This window comes from Rasamsonia emersonii (genome assembly GCF_000968595.1).
Source record: "Rasamsonia emersonii CBS 393.64 chromosome Unknown ctg1118621759989, whole genome shotgun sequence".
Classification (NCBI taxonomy): domain Eukaryota; kingdom Fungi; phylum Ascomycota; class Eurotiomycetes; order Eurotiales; family Trichocomaceae; genus Rasamsonia; species Rasamsonia emersonii.
In genome coordinates, this window is record NW_013563298.1 from 1 (window position 1) to 17,806 (window position 17,806).

At 49.9% G+C, this 17,806-nt stretch overlaps 7 protein-coding genes across 7 annotated transcripts; 3 read left to right on the forward strand and 4 right to left on the reverse strand.

Annotated features, from left to right (window-relative positions):
* T310_1395 (Oxidoreductase (Msc7)) lies at window positions 1–1,629 on the reverse strand (the record flags this gene model as incomplete). The annotated part of the gene is made up of 3 exons (XM_013475719.1): window positions 1–1,023; window positions 1,090–1,280; window positions 1,354–1,629. Coding segments are annotated over 3 exons (1,490 nt in total), but the record flags the coding sequence as incomplete, so codon positions are not given.
* Window positions 1,630–2,155: 526 nt separating this feature from the next.
* On the reverse strand, window positions 2,156–3,580 carry T310_1396 (HhH-GPD family base excision DNA repair protein; the record flags this gene model as incomplete). The annotated part of the gene is made up of 1 exon (XM_013475720.1): window positions 2,156–3,580. The coding sequence occupies one exon, from the start codon at window positions 3,578–3,580 to the stop codon at window positions 2,156–2,158; it is 1,425 nt and encodes a 474-aa protein (XP_013331174.1).
* Window positions 3,581–4,043: 463 nt separating this feature from the next.
* T310_1397 (Amidophosphoribosyltransferase) lies at window positions 4,044–5,979 on the reverse strand (the record flags this gene model as incomplete). Its single annotated transcript, XM_013475721.1, has 3 exons — window positions 4,044–4,584; window positions 4,640–5,780; window positions 5,895–5,979. 3 exons carry the CDS (start codon window positions 5,977–5,979, stop codon window positions 4,044–4,046), a joined length of 1,767 nt encoding a protein of 588 aa, XP_013331175.1.
* Window positions 5,980–7,118: 1,139 nt separating this feature from the next.
* T310_1398 (C-5 cytosine methyltransferase DmtA) lies at window positions 7,119–9,571 on the forward strand (the record flags this gene model as incomplete). Its single annotated transcript, XM_013475722.1, has 3 exons — window positions 7,119–7,249; window positions 7,573–9,033; window positions 9,100–9,571. 3 exons carry the CDS (start codon window positions 7,119–7,121, stop codon window positions 9,569–9,571), a joined length of 2,064 nt encoding a protein of 687 aa, XP_013331176.1.
* A 1,038-nt stretch (window positions 9,572–10,609) lies between these two features.
* Window positions 10,610–12,656, forward strand: T310_1399 (2-methylcitrate dehydratase; the record flags this gene model as incomplete). The annotated part of the gene is made up of 5 exons (XM_013475723.1): window positions 10,610–10,891; window positions 10,943–11,720; window positions 11,786–11,970; window positions 12,021–12,418; window positions 12,590–12,656. The coding sequence occupies 5 exons, from the start codon at window positions 10,610–10,612 to the stop codon at window positions 12,654–12,656; spliced, it is 1,710 nt and encodes a 569-aa protein (XP_013331177.1).
* Window positions 12,657–13,707: 1,051 nt separating this feature from the next.
* T310_1400 (uncharacterized protein) lies at window positions 13,708–14,400 on the reverse strand (the record flags this gene model as incomplete). The annotated part of the gene is made up of 5 exons (XM_013475724.1): window positions 13,708–13,737; window positions 13,893–13,975; window positions 14,035–14,179; window positions 14,257–14,274; window positions 14,317–14,400. 5 exons carry the CDS (start codon window positions 14,398–14,400, stop codon window positions 13,708–13,710), a joined length of 360 nt encoding a protein of 119 aa, XP_013331178.1.
* Window positions 14,401–15,677: 1,277 nt separating this feature from the next.
* Window positions 15,678–17,618, forward strand: T310_1401 (cytochrome P450; the record flags this gene model as incomplete). The annotated part of the gene is made up of 3 exons (XM_013475725.1): window positions 15,678–15,922; window positions 15,972–16,745; window positions 16,796–17,618. 3 exons carry the CDS (start codon window positions 15,678–15,680, stop codon window positions 17,616–17,618), a joined length of 1,842 nt encoding a protein of 613 aa, XP_013331179.1.
* Between the last annotated feature and the right edge of the window lie 188 nt (window positions 17,619–17,806).

Sequence of the window (17,806 nt, forward strand, 5' to 3'; positions counted from 1 at the left end):
ATCACAAGAACAGGGGCGAAGAGCTCGACCTGGGCAATTTGCATGGAAGGTGTCACATCGACAAGAAGGGTAGGCGTGAAGTAGTGGCCATGGGGATACTTGGGATGCGCGTATCGCTTTCCACCGCAGATCAGTCGCGCGCCTTGTCGGACTGCATCTTCAATGAGAGATTCCAGCCGATCAAAGTTCGCAGGAGAGATCATGGCGCCGACATCAGGCGTGGTAGGTTTATAGCTGGGATCTCTGGGATCCAGCTTGGAGTCTAACAATATGGAACCCAGACGGAGAGCCTTGATACGCGGCGTGACGATCTCGATAATTTTGTCATATACCCCAGGAAGGGCGATGACACGCTCCACTCCGATACAGTTCTGACCAGCAGACTGGAAGACGCCTCGCATGAGAATCGAAGCGATGGACTGCAGGTTTCGAACGGTGGTGGGATCATCCAGGACGACGAACGGATCCTTCCCTCCCAGTTCCACCGTGACGGGTATCAATGCCTTCGCAGCCGACTCGCAGACCTTGTGTGCGACCGGTCTCGAACCGATAAAGGTCAGCTGAGAGATGTCAGGATGAGAGGTCAACACATCCGCCACCTGCGGCAAGCAGACAACGCATTGGACAAGGTCGCGCGAGTGGCCGCAACTCTCCAGAGCACCCCGAATGATGTCGGTGAAAAAGGTAGCAGACCAGGCTGTGTGCTCCGACGGCTTCACGACGATCGCATTTCCAGCAAACAGGGCACTGATGACGGGGGAGATGAGGTTATGGAACGGGTAATTCCACGACACACATGCGGCGACCACACCCAGCGGTTCATATCGGACCGTGTTCTTCTTGTACATCATGAGGAAGTTCGTCGGCCTCTTTTCGGGGGTGAGCGCTTTTTCTCCATGGTCAATCGTCCACTTGAGCTTCTCAGCTGTCACGAGGATCTCGCCAAAGGACGCGTCCACTTTTGTCTTTCCCGAGTCCAAGCAGCATGTAGTAACGATATCGTCTTGGTGTTCGAGGATATACCTACATGCCACAGCACACTGTCAGCTCCTGTTCATTGCCATTAAGAGATATGATCTCTCCACCCACTTCAGCATTGTCTTGAGAACCCGTCTCCTTTGCGCAAATGTTGTTTGCCCCCATTCAATCTGTGCACGTTTCGCGGCTTGGATGGCACGGTCGACCGACTCGGGAGTTGCCAGGGGAATTCCACCAGCATCAGCACCGAGAATTCTGCCATCTGCAGGGCAGTAGCTCAGGATCCGTTGCGGATTCCATTTCTGTAAATAGACGAAAATATAAATTAGCTGTCTCACGCTTCCTCAAGACACGTTCCGGTTATCCACCACTCACCCCTTGTACCTGGCCCTCCAGAATCTTCTTGTCTTCCCCCTTGACATCGTCCCAGCCCTTGGCCTCCCAGTCCGGTCGAAGCTCTGGCGGAAGCGGCACGTCGAACTTCACAGGCGCCTCTCTGCGTCTCGCGAGGTAGAGGTATCCCAAGTAGATCGTCCCGTACGTGAAGAGCAGTTTCAGTGCAAGTTCAACCAATTGGGAATTGAACTGCAGGCCTTGGCCTTCCGTGATGGAAGGGACTGAGGAACGGAGAAACTCCCCCAGACGGTCCATGGTGGAACTCTGGGAGCAGCAATGGACGAAGCTGTACTGTAGCTTTGCTTGACTGGGATTGTTTTAGGGGCATAATTTCCGCGGGGGCAAAGGCGGTCAGCTCGGGGAGTGGGCGATGGGCCGGCCCGCGACCTACCAGATAACCTGACTCTGGAGTCCACAATACTAACACAAAAATGACTATAAATTTTACTTTTATTGATCGTAGGGAAAGATGGTCTTGGTAGAATCCTTATGAGAAATATAGTTATTGTGAATGGCCTTACAAACACTGATTGCTGCATTACTACTACTGCGATTGATTAAAAATATATAATGAAATCCAATAGGGAACTCTCTCTAAGAAATTATATATTGCGTCTACCTTAAAGCTATGCTGCTAAATAATCTGGACAAATTTCCAGGACATCTCAAAAGTTGTTTAAAAAATAAGGAAAAAAAAAGCGTTGACAGGTTGTAACCGGTTGCAGGCAATCATTCATCAGACATGACATCAGACAACTCCTGTCATTCATCTTCATCCTCACTAGATTCCTTGTTTCCCTTTTCGATTCCGTCTGTTCTTTGGCTGCTTTCCAGTGGTTGACACGAGCGCACCCTTGCGCTTTCCGGTTCTTTTTACCAGGTGATCAATGACACATCCTTCATCCCAGCCCTCACTTCCCTCTCCTGTGATAGCTCGGCATCGGGGACAAATTTTGCCATGTCGGATAAACAACTGATGGAGGGAATACTTGAGATGATCCGGAATGCGCACCTCAAGGTGGCTGAACGCGGTGACCTCGTTGACTCTTTCGGATGGGAGCCAGCCCAGCCATTTGCAGATGCGAAAGATATGCGTGTCCACGGCAAAGCAGGGCCGTTGGAGACAGAACAGGATCACGCAGGCAGCCGTCTTGGGACCAATGCCAGGGTATTTGACAAGTTCAAGCATGGCCTGGTCTTTATCAAGAGCATGGATATAGTCCAGTGACAAGACATTCTCATTAGCGCAGTCGATCTCTTTTTGCTTGGCTGCATCTGTTTCATTTTCTGCACCAGCAGGTCCATCTGCTCCGTCTGTCTCAGCCTTCAACAAAGCGTCCCTGCGCTGCATGTTCTCCTTGTAGACCATGTCTAGGATCTCTTTGATATATCTGCTCTTCATTGCTGCCAGCCCACCACTCTTCATTGCCTGAAAGACATCATCAATTGGGGCACGGCGAACAGCATCCCAATTCACACTTCCCTTTCCGATGCCTTCTTCTAGGACGCCAAACTTCTGGACCAATCCCTGGAATGCTTTGGCGGAATTTCCACTAGTTGTAGCACCACTGAGCAATGTGCGAATCAGAGCATCAAGGACAGAGGGGACTTCACCACATCCTGTTACAGTGAGGGATGGCTGAGGCACAGTGGTCGGGGCATTGATCTCTCCATGAACGGTGGACAACAGTCGGTTGACTTCTTCGCACTCTTCTGGTGTAGGACGAGGAAAATCTGGGAACGGACTGACCCCTGGAGTAAGGCCATAGGGATATCCATTTTTCCTTACTTTCTTCGTCTTTCCCGTGGCGTTAAATTCGGGGTTGGCTTCGAGTACAGGCTTTTGTGTTTCCTCACTTGGCGTTTTGGCAGGCTTCTGGTCGACGGCAAGTGCACGCTCCTGTTTGATGGCAGTAGGGGCCTTGCCCAGATTGTGAGGAAGCTCGTTGATGTCGATCTCTTGAATAATAGAGGCAGAAGTACGTCTCTTCCTTTTTCGACCTACACTCTTCGTTGAGTTCTCAGATACTAGCTCTGACTTTCGTGACGCGGCGTTTTCAGACGTCCTTTGGCTTCTCTCAGTAGAGCTTGGTTCACTGGAAGAAGGCTGCGGAGTACTAGATAGCTGGGAGTTTGCTTTCTGATTCGGAGCCGACAACAAAGCAGCTTCCTTCGAAGTCATTGACCGGGTGACCCGGCGCTCCATGGTCAATGAATTGGAAACAGAGCAGATATTGCGACAGGTAAGTCGTAGGGTACGTAGCCTGAAGTGAGAGATCTAGCTCCCAAAAGATGGAAGCTCAAGGATGAGGCTGGTTTTTACCTGATTCCTATGATTGAGGTATGGAAATCGCTGGCGAGGATGCCTGGAGCTGTCGCCTACCTCACGACACGTGATTTAGGGTTTTGCAGGGCGGTGAGAATCGCAGTTGCTTAAAACGATTTAAGGTATTTTATATTCACCAAAATTTAGAAAGACCCAACCTAACTCCCATTTATATGCAATAACACAAAAACCTCCCGTTTTGTCCTATATGCGCATGACTCAAAGACATAACAGTGACGAAAACCGCCTAACTTGCCCCAACTGCTAGAAAAAAGCACAATTCTCCATAATCATCCTAAATTGCTGCAAAAATGCAAGACTCATACCACTTGATTTTGTTTCGTCATACATAGTCCCCAAGATTGTGGATGCTGACATCCATCCGGTCTTTCACTTTAGGAACTTCCTCTGCCTCTCCGTTCTCTTCATATTTGAAGGCCCCGCGCGCCTGACTCAGGCTGGCCGATGGGACTTGGGACTCACGAGGAGATGAGGCAGGGACAACGCGACCATCGCTGTCCAACTTGACACCGTTTGCGGCGATTTGAAACTCACGCTCTCCGGCAACACCGTTCAGAATGGCTTCTTTCGCCTGGTCCAGCACTTTGAGTTTGCGACCTTCGCCTCGGACTTTCTCCAAGTGCTCGAAGTAACCCTCTCTGACTGGAGTTATGTATTTACCGCAGAAGACACCAACCTCAAATTTGTTGGGTTCTGAAAGGCCATTTTCTTTGGCAACTTCGGCGCAGGCATCTACGAGGTCGTCAAGGGTCTGATAAATCACGCTGTCCGCGCCGATATGCCTGGCGATATCCTTGGCATCCCGATTATGAGCGACCAACTCGTGGGGAGAAGCCAAGTCAATGCCATAAATGTGGGCGTGGCTGTTGCACCGTCAGAAGAGTAGTCGAAGCTAAGGGGGTCTTTGAGGGAACTTACGTGATAGGAGGCGCGCAGCTAGCAAAGTGCACCTTCTTGGCACCTGCTTCCCGTGCCATGGAGACGATTTCACGACTCGTCGTTCCGCGTACTATGCTGTCATCAACGAGCAGCACATTACGATCCTTGAATTCAGATTTCATGGCGTTCAACTTTCGGCGAACACCTTTCTGTCTGATTTTCTGTTCCGGCATGATGAATGTCCGGAAGACATAGCGGTTCTTGACGAAGCCTTGACAGTAGGGCTTGTCCAGATAGCGTGCTACACTAGCAGCTGACGTATTGGAAGTCTCTGGGATGGGTATAACAACGTCAATTTCTTTTACGACCTCAGGCCCGAGAACATCGAGCACGCGCGCAGCAAGACGGTCACCCATCCGCTGGCGGCTTCGGTAGACGCTTATGCCGTCAATAACCGAATCAGGTCGTGCAAAGTAGACGTATTCGAAGATATCCGGAGCGTATTCCTTCTTTTCTGCGACCTGGCGGAATACAGGCTCCCCACCCTTCTCGATGATGACTGCTTCTCCAGGTTGAATATCGCGAATGTTTGTGAATCCTAGCTGGTCGAGAGCGACAGATTCTGACGCCATCATGTAGTCCATGCCCTCACCATCAGCTGAAGGACGAGACCCCAGAACCAGCGGACGGATACCATAGACATCACGAAAACCCAAGACGCCAAAACCAGCCAGCATTGCTGTGCAAGCCCAGCCACCTTCACAGCGGTTATACATCCTGCTGAGGCCAGCGAAAATGTCCTCTTTGTTGACACGTGCCTTCCTTGTGACACCCAACTCATCAGCGAAGATGTTGAGCATCAACTCGCTATCACTATCCGTATTGATGTGGCGATGGGCCTCCAGGTCGAGATATCGCTTGAGTTCTGGGGCATTGATCAGGTTCCCGTTATGGGCCAAGCAAATGCCATACGGGCTGTTGACGTAGAACGGTTGGGCCTCAGCATTCGCACTGCTACCCGCTGTCGGATATCTCAAATGGCCGATACCCATGGAACCTGGCAGATCAGCCACCCTGGCGCCGTCTTGGAAGACTTTGGCTGCCATGCCATTGGACTTCAATTGGAAAATCCGGCCACCGGACGCGCACGTAGCAATGCCTGCGGCATCCTGTCCCCTGTCTTCACCGCCGTACAAGTAAGCCGAGGAGTTCAGACATGTTATATAAAGAAGGACCCATTGTGCAAGGACTCGTGGTATTCTCAGGAATTGGCTCCAGAGGTATGGTCACTCACGTTGGAGGAGATACAGCGCCTCGTGAAGGTCGACCGCGGCGGCACCCTTAGGGTTCGCCAAGATAAGAGCGAGGATCCCACACATTTTGATTAGGAGACGCGAATCTGGTCAACTCATCAAGACGGTTAGCATCGTGCAAGGAACCAAAAAAGAAAGAAGAGTCAGCAATAGGAAGCTGAAATCATAGAATTCAGATTGGGTATATCTCCTCAATGATGTTTCGGAAGTCTAACATCTATTTTTGAAACGATCATCATGGAAAGAAACAATACCATCATAACCGAAGAGCCGAAAGCGAATCTGACTTACCCTCCGCAAAAATCCTTCACCAAGGGTGGGGTGTCACGATCTCCGGGGAGGGGAACAAAGCAGGGATGAATTTTCACTAGACAGACCCGGAGAGGCACATTGTGCAACACAGTCCGGAGGAGGGGTCACCAGAGCTCAACTAGCAGAGCACCCACAAGAGGGGGAAATAAGGGAGGGAAACAAGAGGAGGAGAAAAAGTGAAGGAAAACGGTGATCTCTTCCACGGAGGGACGCCATGGGGATTTCTCCACCGTTAGTTCAGGATCGCGAGCCAGATTTTTTTTTCTTCTGCCGTTTTCTCCGGGTGCAAAGAAAAAGGCGCGATGCAGGTGATTGGCTCTGGATCAATACTAATTCCGATGCCGAACCATGTAAATTCCGACCAATCAGCTGTCATCCATTACTGAACTATATCTGTTGAAGCAACTTTCAGCATCGTCTCTACGCTGTATCCAATTTGTTTCTTCTTGATATGAGCAGCTGGTCTCTTCTGATGACAAGATGTCACTTTTCGATCACATGTTTCTTCAGTTCTTGCAATTTCCTTCTGACATGATAACCTTGGCTGATCATGGGCCACATTTTCTTTATCCCATCTTTGTATTTCAAAGAGTTTTGTTGGGCTGTGATGCTTTGTGATTTTTGTTTACTTTTGCTTTGTTCTTATTTTGTTTCTTTGCAGCTCTCAAAGCTGAAATTCTTACAAATGTCTTGCGACAAAGGGCTTATTTGTCCTACAAAGAGACATTTTGGATGGCTTCACCAGCAGCCCTCTTGTGTGCTTGGGCATAGCTGCCCATACATATCCTTTATCACATCTATGTCTTTGTGCTAGGATCATTGATCTGGCCCATCCAAGATATGGCAGATTGTACTGTTCCTAAATTTGCATCTGCATGCTTCTCCCTTTCAACATGTCGCTGGCCAGATGTCTTTTAACTCTGGTGCTCATCAGCTTTTTCTCACTGGAGCCTCTAGGACATATGAATCTCCTTCACTTCTATGAAGGCAGCGACAAATTTACTCAATGCCCTCCTAATACTTGGTGTGTTGCAAAATTTTCACTCATTCTCACACTTCCCTTATCATCATCTTCTCTTTCCCTCTCTTTCACCTCTCCGAGGACCTGTGCTCTGCAAGAACAACCAAGGCTGTGTCAGAGAAGTCAGAGAGACATCAGCATATTACTGTGGCACCCAGCTTAATCAGAAGAGTTGGTATAGCCACTCTGAAGTCCTCATTTTCTGTTTTCTGAAATCTCACTCTCATTATTTGTCCTCAAATATCAGAGCAGAGCCATCTCACTGTCTTTTCATTCTCCAATCTCCTGCGTTTGAGCAATATGGCTTCTATTGCGCCACATGGAAGGTTTCATGGCCGTATGGTTATTGAATCTGTCTCTGAAAGCATTCGCCGTCACCATGTTATCAGAATAGACAGTGATGGAAGTACCTCCAAGCTGGCCAATGATGCAGGCAGTAAAGGAAGAAAACACTATGGAACTAAGGATATACCTGTCGTTGACCTGACTGAGGAAGACCGAGATGTTTTCTTCGGTAAGACTTGTGGCCACCAGAGGGAAATCCCTGAGCAGGCACACACATCGAACGTCAGTCAATCGTCGCCGGACGTTATAGATTTGATAAGCGACTCCGAGTCCGAGTTCGACCCTGGCGACTACCTGACGGACGAGGGAATCGAGGAACTCTTGCGAAGCTGGAACGATGAGCAGCCAGCGTTCGTGGCAGCACCTCCATCGCGGAGGGTGGTAAGCTTCACCTTCTACACTGGCATGATCTTGGAGCCGGGCATGTCAGTCGAGCTTTGCACGGGCAGGTTTCTTCGAATCGACCAGGTGGTCGAGGACGATCAGGGTATTTTTCTGCGGGGCAAACATTTCGCTACGCTCGAAAGCCTGGGCAGTCAGTTTCCAAAGTGGAAGAGAGAACTGTGCTGGGTCGTGAGAGAAACTCCCGATGGAGGAGAGGTGCCGGATGAAGATGTGCCCGTTACGGAGGTGAAGAGGATTCGGACGATTCACCTGACGAACCGTCGCCATACCGATCCCAACGGCACCCAGACACCACACTCGTGCGCCTATTTTTGCCGTCTCAAACGATTGAGTGTCTCTAATACTGACGTCGCCATTCGTTACCTGACGCCCGAGGAAGCAGACGAAGGCTTTAAAGTGCCGTCGGCTCTTCTACGGTCCAACTGGAGGGGGGAGACGCGCCCTTTTGGCAGCATTGATAAGCCGGCCAGAGAAATTATCGACGTCGATACTGGACGCTCTGTGCAATTGCCTGTCGACTCGAGTGACGAAAACACAAGACAGTACTCGTTTGGAGACAGCTTTTGCGGAGCAGGAGGAGTGTCGTGCGGCGCGAGAGAAGCTGGTTTATACGTCAAATGGGGATTCGACCACAATCCGGCGCCGGCGTCGACGTTTGCGATGAATTTCCCAAACGCCCTCTGCGAACTTGCCGATTTCTCTGAATTTTTGACCATGTCGTCGAAGGAGATACGGGTGGATGTCTGCCACAGTTCGCCGCCATGCCAGACCTGGTCTGCGGCGCATACGATTGAATCAGCGAATGACGATAAGAACTCGGCGCTGATCTTCTCGGCCTTCAACCTGATCGGGAAAATCAAGCCCCGGATTCATACGATGGAGGAGACGGTCGGGCTGATCGAGCGGCACAAGGAGGAGTTCAACTGTATTGTGCACGACATCATCGAGCTGGGGTATTCCATCCATTGCAAGGTGGTCAACTGCTGTGACTATGGAGTTCCGCAGAAGCGAAAACGGCTAATTTTGATCGCAGCTGGGTAGGTCTTAAGTCCTCGAAAGAGGCGAATTCGTGGAAAGAATTTCCTGCTGACAAGTGTATGCAGACCGGGCGAACAACTCCCACGATTCCCGAAGCCAACCCACGGCCCTCCAGGATCTGGTCTGCAGCAATATGCGACTATTGCGTCTGCCATCTCTAACATACCCGCCAACGCGGAGGACCACGATGTGCAACGAGCACTGGAACGCGGGTTTCGCTACGGACACAAAGCGCCTTACGACCCGAATACCTGGGCCAAGACGATCACCTGCAGCGGGGGCGAAGGGAACTACCATCCGAGCGGGAAGCGCAACTACACGAATCGAGAGTACGCATGTTTGCAGACGTTCCCGATGGACTACAAGTTCTACGCCAAGGGGGTGGTCAAGCAGATCGGCAACGCGGTTCCGCCGCTTCTGTCGCAGACGATTTACCGGGCGATCATCCAGTCTTTGCGCGAGACGGACGAGGCAGAGATGCGGGCTGCACGGGCGGAGGCAGAAGAACGGGCAGCACGGACTATCTCACTCCTCTGACTGAGTTTCGAGCATGGACAGCGTGTTTGACTGTGTTTGTCATGTCAACGTAGTACATTATCTCACACGTTTCGTTCGAGGAGCTTGGTGAAGATTACTGTGACTTGGATCATCCTTCACATCATTTCTGACCGGACACATTGCATCAGAACATGCATTGTCTATGATACCAGACATTGTTGACATGGATATTCTCACATGATATTGGCATTGATTCATTATGGAGACACTACAACACTGATGTACTGTACTTTTTTTTTTTACCAAGGAACTACTGATATTGACATCACATCGAAAGCGTTACTGTTGGACTTGCAGGCGGTTAAGTTGAGGGATAGCTAGATAAGAATGTGGAAATATATCCATGGAATGGATGCTTCTGTGTAGGCAGATAATCGGATAACCCTGATTGGTCGAATCAATCAACCAACGATCATACAGTAATTAATTAAACTGTCAGCAAGATTCAGAGTGAGATGGGTGGAGAAGATGACCAGAAGGAGAATATGACCGACAACTTTCGTCTAATTAAATTAGAAGAGAAGCGAAGAGAAGGAGACTTCAGTCTCATCATGATGGTCAACAGAGAAATGATGCCATGCAAGGCTCGAGCTAGCAGATCTCCGGTAACGCGTGTTGGATAACTCGCGTCTCCGCGAGTTTACACTTGACAGCGAGTATACTGCCGCAAATCGGATCTCCGATCAGGCGGTAAGCAATTGAGTAAACTGCTCCATAAACAATACTCTGCGGTTTCGGAGAGGCCATTATTATTCGGAGAAGCAGAGGAATGACTGTTTTGAAGATCCGCCGATAACCGCTGGTCCGCGGAACGCGGAGAAGAGACCTCGGCAGATCCGCAACGTCACGGCGACTTCAACCCCAGCCAGAGCATAGCTAGCAAGGAGCTCAGGCTAGCCCAGGTACCTACTCCCTTGGCTGTTCTTTTGCAGCTCTCTCCCCGAGCAGCAGCTTCTGCACCCTAGAAAAGGTCTCAATTGTCCGGTCCTGTGTGCATTTAGATCGAGATTCATCGCCATGTCGGCCGCGGGCTCAGCGCTGCGACGGCTCAGCCAGCGGGTTGCTCCCCGCACTCTGACGCTTCCATCCCGCATCGTCGCCCCCGCTCTGTCGCGCTCCCTGCTTCTCCCCAACTGTACCAACGCCCTCAAGGCGACCTCTGCTGCATCTGCCTCGCGATTCTCGACAATGGCTGCCCTGCGTGCTGCCGCGCCTCCCGCGCTGGAGAAGGCCTACGATCCCGAGATCAGGGACTTGGCCCACTACATCCACCACTACAAGATCGAGTCTGATCTGGCGGTATGGTCAACGCCTTCAGAGTGAGGTTAATTCTCTGCTGACAGCCTGCAGTTCGATACCGCCCGTCTGGTCTTCCTCGACACCCTGGGCTGTGGGCTCGAGGCTCTTCGATTCAGAGAGTGCACGAAGCTCCTCGGTCCTGTAGTCGAGGGCACCGTCGTCCCCAATGGCACTCGGGTTCCTGGCACGCCCTACCAGCTGGACCCTGTCAATGGCGCCTTCAACATCGGTGCCATGATCCGATGGCTCGACTACAACGACTGCTGGCTGGCTGCTGAATGGGGTCATCCCTCCGACAACTTGGGCGGCATCCTGGCGGTGGCAGACTGGATCTCGCGCACCAACCGCGCCGGCGGCAAGCTGGGAGAGGGCCGCGTGCTGAAGGTGCGGGATGTGCTGGAGGCCATGATCAAGGCCCACGAGATCCAGGGCGTGCTGGCGCTGGAGAACTCGTTCAACAAGGTCGGTCTGGACCACGTCGTCCTGGTCAAGGTGGCCACGACCGCCGTGACCGCCAAGCTGCTGGGTCTGAACGAGCAGCAGACGGCGGATGCTATCACCCACGCGTGGGTGGACGGCCAGAGCCTGCGCACGTACCGTCACTCGCCCAACACCATGTCGCGGAAGTCGTGGGCGGCGGGAGATGCGTGCCAGCGGGCGGTCAACCTCGTGCTGAAGGTGCTCAAGGGTGAGGGTGGCATTCCGACGGTCTTGTCTGCGCCGGGATGGGGCTTCTACGACAACTTGTTCAAGGGCAACAAGTTCAAGTTCCAGCGCCCGTACGGCAGCTACGTGATGGAGAATGTGCTGTTCAAGGTGTCATATCCTGGTATGCATGCACCTTTTTTTTGGCCCCCCTTTTTTTTTTAAGACGCATGACTGATGAGTTGCTAGCTGAATTCCACTCCCAGACGGCCATCGAGGCCGCCCAGATCATTAACAAGAAGCTCGCGGAGATGGGCAAGACTGCGGCGGATATCAAGGAGATCACCAACCGCACGCACGAAGCCTGCATCCGGATCATCGACAAGCAGTTCAAGCCCATGGACAACTTTGCGGACCGCGACCACTGCGTTCAGGTGAGTATGCATTCAGCTGGATTTCTGGAATTGCTACTAACGCGGTTTAGTACATGGTGGCGACGATGCTCGTCTTCAACCGGCTAACAGCCAACGACTACGCCGACGGCTCCGAGGCCGCCACATCGCCGCTGGTAGAGGACCTGCGCAAGCGGATCCGCTGCGTCGAGGACCCGCAGTTCACCAAGGACTACCACGACCCGGCGAAGCGGACGATCCCGAACGCGCTGACGGTGACGCTGAACGACGGCACCGTGCTGGACGAGGTAGTCGTCGAGGCGCCGCTGGGCCACCGCCTGCGCCGAGAGGAGGCCAAGTCCGAGATCCTGGCCAAGTACAAGCGGCACCTGGAGGCGCACTTTGACGCCGAGCGCGTCAAGTACCTGCTGGAGCTGGGCTGGAACCGGGCGGAGCTGGAGAATTATGACGTGGACAAGTATGTGGATTTGTATGTGAAGGAGGAGATGGTGGAGGCGCATTAGCATAAAAAAAAAGCATGAATATGAGTATAAAATATTTGTGAAGTATTTATAGATTTGCGAGTTTGTTTTGAAGCGAATTAAATTCTAGAATTCGAACAGCTTGAGATAATAGCATCAATTGAATATACAAGATACAGAATATCAGACAGAGTCCAGGGAAGTATAACCAGAGAGAGAAACAGTGAATTTAGCCATAAATCTTAGATTTACTAAATTAAAAATAAAAAAAAACCAATATCTATCTATGCACGTGTGTACAGTGGGGGCGCAAAAGTTTTTTAGCCGATGCCATTTTTATACTAAAAATGGCCAACTTCGACCTCAAATGACTTACCACATTATATATTAAAATATCTTAAAATTAATATTTTTGTGTAGGGAATTTCATAAATAATAAAAATTAACTAAAAATATTTTAGGAAATATATATATTATTAAATAGTATAAGATTAAAATTTGACTTCAGATATGGCTTTATAAGGGGTATCTTAGATTATATTAAAACCCCCTTTATTTTTAGATTTTAAACAAAGAAGATAATAAATCATACTTAAATAAATATATATTTATATATTTTTTTATAAAAATAATAAAGGTTGCATAAATTATTTTTAACTCTTAGTTTTAGTAGAAATTGACCTAAACTTTACCTAGCTACAAAAATCCTAATATTAAGAATAAAAAAATATTTTTATAAATAAGTTACTCCTATTAAATATCTATAACTTATATATTTTTAATATTAAAATTATAATCATTTTTGTTGTTTATTATAAGGTCAAAGTTGGCCATTTTTGGTGTAAAAATGGCATCGGCTAAAAACTTTTACGCCCCCACTGTACAGTACAGAATACATACATTAGATTTCTCATGAATCTCAACAACATTAATCAATCAACAGGCACTTTCCATCCAAAAGCAAGAAAAAAAAAAGAGGAAACCAACCAAGAGGCAGGTTAGTACAGACTTCCATGCCAATTGATTTGATTTGATTTGATTATTGCTGTGGAGGAGGCCAGTTTTACGAAATATAAGAAGAAGGTTCTTTCTTAGCTCAGAAAAGAAAGAAAAGAAAAAAATAAATCAGTGAGTGGGATTGATTGATCAACAGAGCTATTATTCGGAATGTATCTGACCTAACCTAAACCTGAATAACTGCCTGGAAGCCTGGAAAAGACCAAGCAAGCAAGCAAAGGCAAGGAAAGCAGAAGTGAATAGAGAATAGAATATATGTGCCTAAACTCTAGAGTGATAGCTAGTCAGGGATAATGGATTGGATCGGATACTATATAGCGTGATTTAATATACATCTTACACAGTATACGGTATATGTTACTACCTAATTACCTAACTAACTACTACCTAACTACCTAGCTACCAACTATTACTAGCAATGACCGATCAATCAATCAATAATGATTCCTAAGCAATGCAATCTACCTTCGAACTGGACTGGACTGTCTGGTCTCCATTCCTGATTCCTCTCTGGGAGAAAATATTGGCATAGGATTCATTCCTATAGCCTATGAAGTACGTACTTACAGATTTTAACCTTTCTGCAATAATTTTTTTCTGAGTGTACGTATAGTTAATAGCAGAGTTTCTTTTTCTTCTTCTTCTTCTTCTTCTTCTTCTTTTTCTTCTTTGTTTTTTTTCTTTTTCAATGCGTCTCGTTCTCTCCCTTTCTCTCTACTCCTTCTTTTCTGTGGTAATGGCTGACTGGCTACCTGCTACATGTAGCTATATGGTCTCTGTCTCTGTCTCTGCTTCTCTCTGTCTTGTGACATTGAACAGTCATACATACACATACATCCACATAGAACTATGGATGACCTGCATTCAGGCAGGTTGTATTACTACCGACAGCGGCCACGGCTGGCGGTATTATTTCAAGAAGAAGAAGAAGAAGAAGAAGAAGAAGAAGAAGAAGAAGAAGAAGAAAAGGCATTTCCAAAAAGAAAAAGAAAAGAAAAAAAAGAAAATTTTGATGCTGAAATTCCTCTTGTATATATAGATATATATGTGTGTGTGATAAGTTTGGACTCTTTCTTTTGTCGGCGATCTCTGTGTTTGCTCACCATCCGTCGCCGGATGCGGAAGACCTCAGAGCTCTGGCACAAAGAGACAAGATCTATTTTTGACCTCTTTGTATGCCTACAGGCATAAATATGGGCTCAAATCCCCCAGGAGACTTTCTTCCTAGATTATTCCTGTTTACTAGAGTGCTAGTATCAATACAGACTGGATCTTTGCCTTATGGCTGACTGCCTGTTTCGCTGACACTTTTAACAGGTACCCTACAGTATATATATTTAGAACAAGTAGTTTAACCAAAGAGAGAAAAGAAGGAACTGACTATTTCTTTCACTAAGGTGCATTTCATGCACACATAGGCCTTTCTTTTTCAAGGTAATGCAATTCTTCAGCGCTTTGCATACAACAACTACATAGGACAGATTGACAGAGACACCACAGTACCTTTGTGTAAGCCCTAATCCTGCCACATGCTGAAGGTAATATCAACATGATGCATCCTTCCTATTCTTCTTTTTTTTATTGTTTTTTTTTTAAGACAATTCCTTTCAGTCTGCACCTGCACAGGGAAAGCTTTGTTCTGAAATAGATCCTGCAGACAATAGATAGATAAACATACACAGAACATTGGAGGTCTCCTGCTGTCTACTACTGTCATTCTCATCCCCTGTGCAGCTATCACATCGGACGGATGCAATACAACACCCATCAGGGACATTTCCCTCCTAGGCAAGCAGGCAAGCAAGCAACAAGCATCTTCTGTCCGTCCCCGTCCTGCCGCGTTGTATCGTGTCACATCACACAGTCCGCCCGTCACAGCCAGTTTCATCCGGAAGATGCCGTCTAAGGGGTGTAAGATGCGGAAGGTTTATTGCGGAATGAACCGATAATGGATGGATTCTCCCTGCTGGTTTTCTTTTGTACAACCAGGATCGGATGTTTTTGGTGGTTTCTATCCGTGGAATTCTCTGCTTTTCTGGCTGATGGCTGGTTTGTTGGCTGGTTTGTTATAAATGGGTTAATCAGGGCATTCCCTGTCCAGACTGACTGACAGATCATGTTGTGAGTCTGCTGGCTTGGTCTTCATCTTCTTCTGTTTTTCTGTTTTCCTGCCCAGGTGATAAATATCGTCCTCGTCATTCCTCCATCGACTGTCAATACAGCTGACCGGTCTTCGACTGCTCAGCCAGCATGGCGATGGCGCTGCAAGCATGGTCTCTTCTCAGGTCTCTTCTCCCCAACAGCTCTCTGGCAGCAGTCCTGCTGGCAACGATACTCATCCTCACCTACACCGTCACCTCGATCAAGGGCCACCTGACAGCGCGGCTGAAGCCAGAACATCGCCGTTCGCCGCCCACGCTCCCCTACGCGATTCCCTTCCTGCGCCATCTCCCCCAGTGGCTGATCGATGAGAAGGGCTTCCTGAGTCGAGCCATGTGCGTATCCTCGTTTGCCAGTCGATATTCATGTCTGACGTCTGTTTAGGACCTGCTACAGCGCATACACCCCCGTGCGCGTCCACTTGGGCAACCGCTCGTTCTTCGTCCTCTCGGGCCCCAAGACGATATCGTCTCTGTTCAAGAACTCCAAACGCCTCGTCAGCACCCAATGGCTCGTCGGCATCCTGATCGTCGTCTTCGGTCTCCCCCCCGCAGACGCCCCTCTGTATCTCAACGACGACACGGGCTACGGCGTCCAGCCCGTCGAGGGCGCGAAGATGACCAACCCGGACCTGCGCATCTTCTACCTCGCCCACCGCTCGCTCTACGCCTACATCGCCGGCCCCGGTCTGGACGCTATGGCGCGCCAGCTCGTCTGCAGCCTGGCCGAGCAGATCGCGCAGTGCCCGCTCGCCGACGACGACTGCTGGACCGACGTCCCCGACCTCTACGCCGGCTTGATCCGCAAGATGACCTTCAAGGCGTCCGTCACGGCCCTCTGCGGCGCACACATCTTCACCATCAACCCGGACCTAGACGAAGATTTCTGGGCCTTCGACGCGGCCACGCTGTCTCTCATGCGCTGGCCATCCTGGCTGGTGCCAGGGGCCCGTCGGGCAAGGGAGAAGATGAAGCTGAACATGACGCGCTGGCACCGGTTTGCGGAGCAGCATTACCATTACGACGGCGACGGCGACGACCCGCGCGACTGGGAGGAGTTCTTCGGCAACAGGATCATGCGCATGCGCAATCGCATCTATCGCAAGCTGCCGCTGAGCGATGAGGCGTATGCGGCGGAGGATGTGGGCATGTTGTGGGCGTAAGCAGAAGCACTTTATCAGACACAGCGTCTCCTTGCTAACTATCCAGGGCCAACGCCAACGCCATCCCCGCCGTCATCTGGATGCTGCTAGAGATCGTGCAGCGGCCGGAGCTGCTGGCGCGCGTGCGGGCAGAGATCGCGCCGTATATCACGCACGACGCTGCCGATGCGAGCAAGATTTCCAGCGTCGACATCGCCGGGCTGTGCAGCATTCCTCTCCTGCAGTCCATCTACGCGGAGGTGCTGCGGCTGCAGGTCGGTATTGTCCTGCCGTGGATGGCGGCGGACGAGTTGCGGATCGAGGGCTGGAGCGTGCAGGAGGGCGAGACGGTCATGGCGTCGACCTGGCATGCAGGACGCGATCCGCTGGTGTGGAATACAGGCAGTGTCGACGATCCCCATCCGGTGGACGAGTTCTGGGCCGAGCGGTTTCTCGTGAAGAATGACGGCGTCCACATGGGGCCGGTGAGGAAGGCTGAAGAAGAAGCCACTCCGTCATGTCCTCACAAGCAGCCTTTTTCTTCTTCTGCCTCAGACAAGTCTGCTGCAGCAGCACAGCAATGCAGCTTCACCCTCGCCGGCACCGCCGGCACCTGGATCCCCTACGGCGGCGGCCTCAAGCTCTGCCCAGGCCGGCATTTCGCGAAGCAGGAGATGATCGTCGCGTCGGCCATGTTCCTGACGGCATTCGATATCGAGCTGACAACAAACAAACGTATCGTGCCGGATGAGCGGTTCTTTATGTTTGGCGTTTTGCCTCCGAGGGGGAGGATTGGGAGTAGGATTAGGAGGAGGGTGCCTCCAAAGACCCACGCAGGTACTGTACATGTGTACAGTACAGGACAGATGAGTGAGAGAGGTCGAGATTGATTTGCTTGCTGTATGTACGTACGTACAGTACTGTAGTACATTTCTTTCAAGATTGATCGATTGATTGATGAAGTTGTCAGCATTCTACCAAGCTTACGAATGTAGGTACAGTACAGCTCAATACATAGGTTGGTAGATAGATTAAGGACAACAAAAAAAAAGCTTGGAATTATTCTATCATATTTCCA